A 12,337-nucleotide genomic window follows, 5' to 3' on the forward strand; every position below is an offset into this window, starting at 1 on the left:
TTATATAAGTGCTATTTTTTCTTATTTAAAATGTTTTCATTTTTAATTAAATATGATGAAGTATAAGTTGTCACATGGAGCCACATGACACTATAGTTGTCTCAGATGTAGCCATGTTGTATAGTGTAACATAAATACCTTGATTCTTCTAAATTTTGAAAACTTAACCTTTTAATTTTTTTAAAAGCACACACAATTATGGATATATATTTTTTTTTGGGTTGAAAAAAATTGTAGGGAGCTAACACAAACCTACATCTATTTCAGTATATGTTATGAAAAAAATAATAAACAAAAATATTCAAATCCAATAAAAACATTGTAATAGAGAATAAACACATATAAATATCAAACAATGGGTGAGGGAGAAATAGGCTTGTTCTCTTTGGGTTATTTAAAAAATTCAAACCAAATCAATTTTTCAATCAATCACTTTTCAACAATCACATCACTCATTTCATTAACCAAAATACTAAAATACCCTCTAATTTAAATTATTATTTTATATTTTATTTATATATATCATTATCCTTTAAGTCTTTTTACCAAAAATAATCATTAACTCCTCAAAATCATCACCCATCAATCAATTTTTCTCTCTCTTGGTTTTTAAAAAAACCCATAACCGAACAAAGGCCATACATTATCAAGATTCGATTATCCAAATGAATGCACAATGTGTCGACATTCAAGTCACATAGTTGACTCACCAAGTATCATGCATATCTAGATTGTGGAAGAAGTCAACTCGGGGACATAACCAATATTGAGAAACTATAACAAAAACAATAATGGATGATACAAACAATTGGTACCATAACCATTAAACACCACAAGCAATGTCTGGAATAATGGTCATATTTTTTTTTTGTATTTTTATCAACACATATTGAAGTTCGTGAAGCAAGTATAAATCATCATCATTATAAGAATCTTTCTTTTTTCTTCATTCTATAACAAGCATCTTGTCCCTTTCTTTAACAGAGTATTATTTCTTTAAAGCAATCAATAATTAGTAGATTAATGAAACTTTTATTAGTATTCAAAGACTATACATGTAATACCATCATGCCATGAATTGATAAGCACACAAAGTCTTATCTAGAAGGATAAAAAATAAATAAGTAATAATGGAATAATAATATGAAGGAGAAAGAGACTAGGAAAGAAATATTCATTAATAATTTTATAAAGTTTTATATAATTTGAATTTTAATCCAAAATAATATACATTTATTATATTTAACAAAAAAATAAAATAATTTTAAAAGTAAAATAAATTAAGCATGATTATACCAAACCAACTAAACTAAACAAAACACAATAAATTTTGAATCATGATTTAAAATAAATACAATCTATAAAAATAAATACAATCTATAAAAATAAATATGGGTCATGATAAAAAAAAAAAAACATATTCTCATGCTGAATATAAAAAAAATGACTATCTATAAAAATACAAAAAACTATGACCATTATTCCACACATTACTTGTGAATGTGTCTTCCCCTCTCTTTTTACTTTTCTCCATATATATTTAAATATATATTTCTTTTTATCCTTTAAACATAAATTAAAAAAAAAAAGATATTTATTTGTTCCTTTAAAAAAATTTATATACCTTTGTCATTTAAATACCCTTTTCTCATCCTCTTTTCCATATTTAAATACCAAAAATTTATATATTACATTTTTTTTTCAAACTTCTCTCTAATTTCTTAATAAATCAATCAAAATAATTTAACTTTATTTTTATAAAATTTAAATTTATAAATATAAAAATATATTAAAATAATTCAACCAATTAAAAACACAAATAACTTATATTTTTATTTACTATTTTTTTCTTCTAAAAATTTATTAATTCTAAATAACCCGGCATTAAACAAGTTCTAATAATAATTATTATTTTTTGGGAAAATATAATAGTAATTATTATTATTATTATATAAAAGGTATTTATTATTTTTTATATGGTTACTAATTTAATAAAATGACTAATATTTAACAATTAAATCTAACTAACCATTAATTAAATTGTAAATTGATGGATGAATTTAAAAAAAAAAAAAATTAACAATTTGAATGAATTTTCATACTAAACTAAACTACTTAAGCACTTGTTTGGTTGTGATTATTTAAATAATAAAATATCATTTTACTTCTTTTTATCTATCATATTATTTAATTTATTAATAAAAATTCTAAAATACTTTCTATTCATTTATTCTTTTATCATTATATCTTAATATCATGTAAGTCTTTTTATCAAAATAAAATCAAACTCAATAAAATTATCACCAATGATTAATTTTAAATGAGAAAGTTATTCTCAAATCAAAAAACGCTCTCAATCTATCTTAATAGAGTTAATAAATCTTTTAAGAATATAAGGTTGATGGAGACATGCCCTTGTGATTTCTTTTAATTTTTTAATAATGTGTGATATTGATAATCACCCAATTATTTTAAATAATCTCTTGAAATCAACAAATTGAATAGTGGTTCATTTGTGGTCCATACCTTAGGTTAGGTTATTAGAATAGAAATGAAGATTCCTAACAACTTTAGCATCAAGACTGTTGACTAGCCACTAGCTATATATATAGAGATAGATAGATCAAGGACCAACTTATAATTAGCATATTTATGGTCCATTGCCAAATATTTAAATTGGCCCTTGAACTTATATAAAACTCAAATTCACTATTCTACTTCCAAAACTCCTATACCTTTTTCTATACATATATGATAAATCATTGTGACCCATGAAAATTTTTATCCATCAAAGTTATCTTACATAGTTTTTAATAATACAAACAATGTTTTGAGCATTTGATCCCATGATTGTTTTTATTAAAACAATGTCCAAGTTCCAAGGGCCAACTTATAATTGTATTGTTTTAACTTTAAGCAAGTTTTGTCTTCTACGTCTCCCCTTCCCTCCCATAACTTTGTTTATTTTCTACCAAACTTATAGTTGACATGATTACAATTACTTTATTTAAACATATTTTCTTATAAATTTATTTTATTTGGACCAAATTTAACATAGAATGTGATTAATCACTTACTCATAGTCATTCTTAAACTTGGTATTGAAATCTATATAGGCTATATGGCATGAAAAACAATCCTTTAGTGGCTCCATTTTTTTTAAAATAAATAAATACAAATACAATACTTTGTAACTACATAGACAACGAGAAGAATGAAAATAATCAAGACTTCATTCGAAAACAAATCAATGGTCAGATATCCTCGTCTTCTTCGTCACCAAAAGAGAAAACAGAAGCATCAGCTGCAATTGCCTTGATATCGCTCATTCCTACTCCAGAGTCCAATTTCGCCGCTTGTGAGCTCTCGTTTGAGGAAGGAGGAGGAGGGGTTTTCTCGGGCTGCTGCTTGTGAAGCGACAGTTGTTGAGTACCTTGTGTGAGGACTCCCATTAGTTTAGTGGTGGCGGATTCATTATGTACTAAAGGAGGTTTTGTTTCTGATGTTGTTGCCAGTTCAGATTTCTCGCGGTTCTGAGAAGGCGGGGATTCCTCTCCGTCACTGTCGGTGAAAACATCGTCGTTTTCTTGGTTTTCAATGGCCTTGCTTTTGTTCGGAGTAATAGGTTCTTCTGCCTCCTCATTACTTCTAGAAGGTGTGTTTCTGTCTCTTCCGGAATCATCCATCTTTTTCTTCATTGGAAAAGAACCGTCGTAATCGATCATCACTATCTCAACTTGGAATCCAGGTGAAGGCAATTTCCTCTGAGAGCAACAACAAGAATTGATGTAACAATTGCAAGAGGAATTAAAAAGAAAAATGTCACCATAATCAATAGTGCAAGTATTTATTATATACACCTTGTCGAATCCATCGAGATCAGATTGGTTTAAGATAAGTCTGTTTTCCATCATTGTTGTATTTAGCCAGCTGCAATACAAAAAGCAAAAGTAAAGGAATGAATGAAATAGAAACAAAATTGGACTTATTTATCATCACATTTTATGATTCAAAAATTAATGTATATCTAAAAAATGTCACTATAATTTGTAGATCATGATCTATAAAATAATATGGATCATGATGCAAAATATAATCTTATTCGATTAGAAAAAAAATTACTATTTTAACATTGCAGAGATTGTGACGAAATACCATCTTCTAGATTGGCTCAATATTTGATAAATAAAAGCAGTCCCCACAATACCACAAGACACACTTTATGCCTTTGTCAGTTTCTACCAATGAATATTGCTTCTTCAAAATGTGCTCTGCCCTCAGCAATCATTTACATCAAAAATAAGTAATCAGAAGAAAACTGATAAAGAATCTTTTCTTGTTTAAAGACTGACTGCAGAAAAAAATGATAAAATAGAAACCTCTTTTTTCATTTTTTTTTTCTTTCTGAAATTTGCTTTATCAATCCATACCTTCAGATATTTTAATCTTGACACATAACAGAAAACCTAAAACTAACTCCTAATCGAGTTCACATTTCTAGGGATGGTGATTAATATTAATCTCTTGCAAGAAAATAGCTTTAATTAAGTTGCAGGTACAAATTGTTGGGAGATCTCGATAGAACAAAGAAAAAATTGTTTCCTTATTAGAAAATTATATTTTCCAAGAAATTTGAATTGAATCGATCAAAGGTAATAACAGGTGAAAAAAAAGGTAGTGATAGTGTTTCAAACCAGTAAAAATCTCCTTGCCGGTCATGGAAATAGATCTTAAAGTCCCCCACCACCTCAGTTAGACCAGGTTCTCCAGGCAGAGCAAACACCACAATCCCTTTTCTTGCTGCTCGAAGCCAAAAATCTTCTGGCTAAAGGAATTGAATTACATGTCCTTAAATATATCAGTAGATTTTCACAAGATAATGAAAAGGGAGCATAACTTGTCTTTATAAAAAAGGAGCAAAAAAAATACCATTAAATCTTTAATTTTTGGATGTTTCTTTGTGGAGAACAGAATTCCTGTAAACATAAAAACATTCTCGTTTATTTATTTACTTTTCAGCCAAATACTATTATTCAATTTCTCCTATCTGTATAACATCTATGACAATATAAAGAAGCAGCATTAGAACCATTTATTATTTTCAAACGAACGAACCACTTGTATAATTCGATTGGAAATCCAGAAACCGTGAGCTTCCCAAAGGAACAAGTACAATAAGCATAATTAGAACTATTATTGGAATTTCATGGAAGAAAAAATAATATATTGGAACTTCACGGTTTTACCATTGTGGTCTGATATAGTAATGGAAGGCCGAATCCAGTATGGGCAGTTGTGAAGCCGAAATCCCCTCAGCATGCACCTATAGAAATGCAACCTTAGTAATTCCTATATCAAAAGACACATGAGAAAGAAGCTTTAGATTAATACCTACGTCCAGGTGGAGTCCCACCATTGAAGTCTGTCAAAATGCGTTCAAAGTAGTGCACATATCTCTAACCAAAGATAAAAAAAAAAAAAAAAAAAAAAAAGACCTCATCAGTTGTTAGTTCAAGAAGATGCAACAAAATACCAGTCTTCAATTAATTGACTTAACAATTTGACTTGGAAGAACAAGGCCCTTTCCGTCGATACATCGTTTTTGGTTATAGTAATCAATGCACTCCTTCGCTGTAGGGAAAAACTATCACCAAAGAAAGTAAAATAAAACTCCAATCCAGAGAAACAATACAAGAACACTTCCATTTTTTTACCAAACTGGGTAAATTAATTATATTTCTACCTTCAGGAACAAGATAAGGCTAGTTATCATTAAGCCAGTCCTTGCCATACCAGCTTTACAATGAACAACCACGACATTTTGAATATCTTCCTTTAGCCATGAGTATGCACTTTGGCAAAAGAGAGATATGAGTCCAATTGGGGGGCAGTTATGATCCTCAAACGGGAAGGAAGCCACCTGTAAAGCACTTGAATGAAGATGAGCAATTTATGGTCCCCTAGTAATATATCACCCTAAGAGACAAATAAATAAAAGAAAATCACCTTCCCCTCAAAAAGTGAAGCATCGTACAATCTCTCCAAGCAAAGATTATAAACTTTGTATTTATCCTGTGCATAAAGATATAAATATATAAAATCAGCAAAGCATAAACATTAATTCACATCTTAAGAGGACTGAACAACATTCTTTCATAAGGAAGCAGGTTTTTCCACTTCACACTTCAGTAGATAGCCTGAAAGCTCTGTTGTGGGCATCTATACATGTCTAAAGTGAAAGAAACAGAAACACTGATAGCATGTCATCTTCAGTTGACTACATTAGTTTATTAGAACTTTCTATTAAATTATGCCACCTGTCCTGTTGTGTTTGATACTTTGGACAATTTAGCCACAACTATGATGCCAAGTTTCGTTTAGTTTCTTCCCCATCAAATCAACATCTTCTGTTGTATGAATACGAAAAAGTACTTTGAACTTCTCTAATTAAATAATGACCATGTTGTTATTGACACTCATACATCCGTCAATTTTGTCACAAATATTGCACTCAGCACTTCCATCATATTTTTTGGAAGAACACTTTCTTTAACGAAATTAACTTTAATTTGTATTAATTTACTAAAACCACTTTTAACATAGGACAAAAGGGTAAAAGGCCTTTAAACATTAGCAAACGTGTAAATAAGCCCTTGAGTTTTGAGAAGGTACAAAATAACCCAAATGTTAGTAGAAATGGTATAAATTTTCTCACTGTTAAACAACAATCTCATGGAGAAACCTCCATTTGCACTTTTTTGTTAAAGTACTGCTACCTTAGCCTAGAATTTGCACAGGATAGTTGAGTTAACTAATATATATATTTAAATATGTTAATTTATATTTGAAAGTTTAAGTTAGTTAGGCATTCTTATTGTGACTTATAAATTCTAAAATAAGATTGCAGCGGTTTAAATTGAAGCTACAAATGGAGGAGGCTTTGTGGTGATAGTTGTTTAATGATGGGATCATATGTACCATGTTTATATCGTTTTAGTTTATCCATACCTTTGTAAAGTTCACGAGGTTATTTGTACCTTTAGCCAAATTCCAATAGCTTTGTTGTCACTATGTTCTCTTAAATCTTTTATCCAATTAAATAATGAGGAAATTTATCACAGAAGTTTCTGCCCACACTTATTGTAATATTCAGTAGGAGCATAAGCATCAAATAAATGGGACACAAAATTGGTTAATAACCAATTATACCCAAAATATACTTTGGCCATTTTATTCTTCTTTATTCAATCGCAAATAATGTTTAGATGACTTATACATTATTATTGTGTCAACAATATTGCCTTCTAATTTTCTGATAATTATGTGCAACCCACCCAGTGATAATCAAAAAGGATGCCTTAGAATATCATTATTAAGATGAGGATCAGCATTTATATGCCAAAATATTTTACTCTTTGTCAATACCCAACATAGTGTCATTATTAAATGAAGCATGGACATGATTCAAACTGATGTTACCTTATGATGAGTTTCAAAGAACTTGATCACTTCTTCCATGTGATTTCGATAGAAGCCCTGCATCAAAGAAATTAATTGTCATGGACTTTTTAATAGTATACATGATTAAATATCAGAGTGGTAATCAAATCAAACCTCAAAATATCCGAAGAAACCAGAGCTTAAATCACCAGCAGGAAATCCCATAGCAATTACATTCTCAGTAATATATGTCATATCTAAATCAAATCCCCCTTCCTGGAAGCACAGCAGAAAGTAAAAAAAATGACTATTTTCTTCAGGAGATAATGAAAAAGCATGGATCAGTTACATAAACTTTTATCATCCTAAAGAATAAGAGAAAATAAAATGTTGAAAATGCAACAAGTGAATAGTTTAGGTGTAAATTGTGAGGGATTAAGCCGGCATATGATAAACATAAGTTAACTAAGACAAACATTGTTGATGACTGAAAAATAGCAAGGGTTAGTGCATATCTTTCATCATAATGACCTGGGATTAAATGCTGGTGATTTTCCCTTTTTGTTAGTTCACTACGATTAGTGGTCACCACACAATCATTCAGCGTCAACAACAAATGTGTCAACGGAAGTGCAAGTTTGAGCAACTTTATGAAAGTTTAATATCAATGTTTGGTATTTTCAAAGTTTTATGTCACATTTTTAGCATTCATGCCAAGTTTGTGCAAATATAGGCTTTTATCTGAAAAAAATAGTGCTATTATCGACACACAAAAAAAGTCAGGCCTTGACACTTCATTGACTAACACTTTACAATCACATGCTATTCTGGTTTCTCATGAGCTTTTATGAGTACATGCCCAATTCTCATAGAAAGTGGTTCTCATAATCTTTCATCAGGGATTCCATCTAATCCTATCATCCAGTGTATATAAGTTACAATTTTATCAAGTCCAATTACATTGTCTCTAGTCTTCATTTCAAGTGAGTATTTTCACATGTGGCTCAAGATTTCTGGGCTTCAAGCTCCATCCCCTTTCGATGTCCTCATCTACAGATCATGATCGCTCATATCTATATTAAAAAAATCATATGAACCACCACATCTCTCCTCGACTTTCTTTGATAGTTATTTTAACTGATTTTGTCCATTCTTCTGCTCGACAATATGTTCTTTTCAAATTATTTGATTACTTCTTCCACTTAATTGTCAAATCAAAGTCTCACCTTTATATATACGTTCAAATATGTTACAAACACAGTAAAGTGTTATCATCGTATTATGCTATGCTAATCAATTTTTAAGATTGTTTCATTACCAAATAAATGAAAAAAAAGAAGGTATATATTGTGCTATAACTTAATTTTCTTTGCGCCTATATTGTTAGTGATTAGTCTATGCAAATCTAGCATCACATTGAAAATGAAAATATGTTACCATAACTTAAACAGTAATACCTGGTATCTTCTTTTGTTCTGAGAGACGATATGACGTGCTTTAACCTGCACGGCTTTAACTGCATTTAAAGAGGAGTCAACTAAACCTCTTCTCAATGATCCAAAAACACCCTGTTGCGCATCTGTTGAGGAATCAACAGTTTGTGCAGAAGCTTTTCCTGGTAACTGAAACCCAAACTCGCGGACTAGGCGAGAAAAAGCTGTCCCCCCGGCATCTTCTGTCTGTGAGACATCACCCGGCCCCACTGGTTGTGGAAATTTAAGATGTCTGGCCCAAGATGATATGACAGGAGTAGAAAATGAAGAAGCTGATTCATTTGCAGAAATATCTTGCCTAGTGACATCAGGCACAGTAGCTTTATCACTAGATTCTTGGGTAGGCCCCTTAGATGATGAATCATTAGATTCTGAATCCATTCTGGCATAGAAAAGATTATCACCTTAGAATAGTTTAATGTGGGTTCATATTAAGCCTAAATGGACCATCACTTTTATAAAAGAGCACCATGACTTTATACAAAGGAGATAGAAGAAAGAAATCAAGGTAATTCCAGTTAATTGAGAAAAACCTATTGCTCCATTTTATTGGTTTAATGACTGAAAGTCTCAGTGCATATCTAAACGTAATCTATCTAGTCCCCTCTTAATTTAATGTGAGTTGATATCAATTTTCTCCACATGTCACTTACAACTTTATTGGAGAATAAAATAAAATTGTTCAGGGGTCATTCTAATAATGATAGCTCACAAATTCGCCTGAGCTTAGCTCACAATCCGATAACCCTGGTCTGATGATTTGATGAATACCAGCTAATAACCGATAAAATCCACATATATGATAGTTTGGCACATCAATCAAGAAGGGAATTCAAACTGATACTCAAGGCCAAAATGATCATAATAGATGTGATGACTAGTGTGGAAGATACAATCATTAATTTAAAAAAACAGGTCCCAAGGCACTGGTGAACTCATGTTCGGAGTAGTTACTGGAGAACAACAGTGTGAGATAACTAGCCAACTGGAAGAAATACAATGATTTACAGCTAAAAGAAGAAACAAAATAACTAGTAAAAATGACATATATAAGGAAGGATATGATAGCTAGATCAATAGGCAAAGAGATATTGCAGCCCTGTGGACACTAGATAGTTGTGTAATAAGTTTAGGCTGGCTAGATCATTATTTCAATAAGAATTTAGTCCAAGCAAGATGATTATTGTCACTCCAGAACATAACAGCAATTTAGCTAATGTGTCCAACTAAGATTTCACCATCACTCTCAATATTTTAGCATCTTTGTCACTAAGCTACCCAAGGAGAGTAAGTATTTTCAAATTGCTATCATAATAAATCTCACAAACAAAAAACTTTCAACTGCCAAGGTGATGGGAGAAGTGTAAAATATATCTACACAACATGCATTTTGTTTAACCTCTCTTGTCTATTACATGAGTCACAATATCTAGAGCTTGGTAAGGGATCCTCCCTCCCTGTTGAACCCAAAATTAATGGCATAATTTGGACTAAACCTTATGCATGTATTCTATAGATTTGAATGGAAATGTTTCTCTTTGATAATAAGGTGTATAAGCAGGTATGAGATCAATTGACTACAGTTATCAGGTGTATAAGAGGATTATGAATATGATAATGAAAGTTTATGCAATACATCTTCTGTTAGTTGAAGTGCATCGATTTTTTAAACTCGGAAAGAAGATCAAGACCTGAATTGCAGAAGAAATCATAAAAAGCCAGGCTGCAATCACTAGACGAAAAAAGAAAAAGGAAATTGAAACATATCGAGATCCACAGACGCTGCATCACTCACCGTGTTTAGAATAAGAATGGAGTCGTCTTTGCTGCTTGGTTGAAAATTGCACTGGATGGAAGATCGCTGGATCGATTTTCTTCGAAAGCTGATTCGATTCGTATGAAGAGTAAGAAGGAACGAAATGCAATGGAGGAGAGTACTCGAGATCCGAGGGATTAATTATAAATTAGAACTGGTTAGACTTTAAATAAATACTTTACAAAACACGACTAATAATATTATTCATATATCTGACGCTATAATTCAAAATGGATTCTTATAATATTATTTACAAATTTTGGGCATCATCTTATTTTTATTTTGGTTGATTATTAAGACAGAGCATCTCAGCGTTGAAGTAAAGTAAATTGAATGAACCAATTAATTAGTGTTAAAAATTCTCTAGTAAATATTTTTAATGACAATTAAAACTATCTTTAGGCGAGGGACGGTGAACAACGCCAAAATTGTCATGCTAAGTGAAAATACATATATAGCCGAAAATAGTGTGAAATTTATAAAAAATAATAAGAAAATATATATAAGGGGTCCTTTATACGAAAGATCAAATCTATACAAAATTTTATCGAAAAAATATAAATAACTTCAAATTCAATTTTTCGTCTAATTTATTACTAAGAAATGGATGAAGATAGTCTCGATAAAAAATAATCAACACAATTAGAAGGTATGTATATACACAGTAGAATCTCGATAAATAAATATCTTTGGGACCAAAAGAATATTCATTTGGCGAGATTATTTATTTATCGATTAATGAATATGATATTTATTTATTGATAAATTAATAATAATTAATTTAGATGACATTTTTAGACTTTTTTTTAATTATATTATTTTATATATATTAAATTCAAGCTAGTGTCAATATACAAAATTACCTGGTGCAACATGATTAAAATATTTCAGAAATGGTGCATGTTTTACACAAAATCAAGGATCGTATGCATATTGGGGAGGAATTAAACAATCAAGCATTTTTCGAAAAAATATGACTTATTAATATGCAGGGGCGGAGCCACGCATGGGCTAGGGAGCTCCACCTAAATTAAAATCTTAAAATAAAACATTTTATATATGTTTTTAACATGTAACTTTCAGTGGTTATGTAACCAATCTGTGAAAATGAGGTTAGGTAATCAAACTCTGGCCTCACCTATAATTTATCTATAAACTAATTCATAATTATATTATTTTAATTTTAAATATAATTTTATTAAAATAAATATTATTAATATTTTATTTTATATTAACAATATTTTCTAATATACAAATATTTATAATAATACATAAATTTTAATTAATATATAAATAAGATTTATTTATATAAATAAAGTATAAAAGTTATATATAAAATAATATAAATCATATAATAATATTATTTATTTTAAAATTATATTTATATAATAATTATACATTATTTTTATTTATTTCAATATAATTAATAATACAAATTATTTATAAAGATAAAATATAAAAATTAAAATAATAATAGTGTTTTATATTTTTAATTTTAAACTATTTTAAAAATTTATAAGAAAATATAAATTAATATTAATAAACAAGTTAAAATAGTTACATTGGTTTGATTCGATATTTAGATAAA

At 29.6% G+C, this 12,337-nt stretch overlaps 1 protein-coding gene across 1 annotated transcript; it reads right to left on the reverse strand.

Annotated features, from left to right (window-relative positions):
- Nucleotides 1–3,128: 3,128 nt before the first annotated feature.
- Nucleotides 3,129–10,888, reverse strand: LOC124925678 (phosphatidylinositol 3,4,5-trisphosphate 3-phosphatase and protein-tyrosine-phosphatase PTEN2A-like). The gene is made up of 13 exons (XM_047465750.1): nt 10,729–10,888; nt 8,898–9,315; nt 7,615–7,716; nt 7,480–7,536; nt 6,007–6,072; nt 5,744–5,920; nt 5,558–5,644; nt 5,392–5,456; nt 5,247–5,323; nt 4,930–4,976; nt 4,695–4,825; nt 3,861–3,930; nt 3,129–3,764 (listed from the first exon to the last, which is right to left on the reverse strand). Exons 2-13 carry the CDS (start codon nt 9,312–9,314, stop codon nt 3,255–3,257), a joined length of 1,806 nt encoding a protein of 601 aa, XP_047321706.1. The 5' UTR covers nt 9,315; nt 10,729–10,888; the 3' UTR covers nt 3,129–3,254.
- Nucleotides 10,889–12,337: the final 1,449 nt, after the last annotated feature.

The sequence above is a fragment of the Impatiens glandulifera genome, chromosome 2, assembly GCF_907164915.1.
Source record: "Impatiens glandulifera chromosome 2, dImpGla2.1, whole genome shotgun sequence".
Classification (NCBI taxonomy): Eukaryota; Viridiplantae; Streptophyta; class Magnoliopsida; order Ericales; family Balsaminaceae; genus Impatiens; species Impatiens glandulifera.

Excerpts from the sequence above, each read along its gene's own strand:
- LOC124925678 (XM_047465750.1), bottom strand. The coding sequence starts at position 9,314 with ATGGATTCAGAATCTAATGATTCATCATCTAAGGGGCCTACCCAAGAA. Across the intron at positions 5,645-5,743 it reads GCCTTATCTTGTTCCTGAAG|TTTTTCCCTACAGCGAAGGA; the intron begins GTAGAAATATAA and ends CTTTGGTGATAG. Across the intron at positions 4,977-5,246 it reads TACTATATCAGACCACAATG|GAATTCTGTTCTCCACAAAG; the intron begins GTAAAACCGTGA and ends TTATGTTTACAG.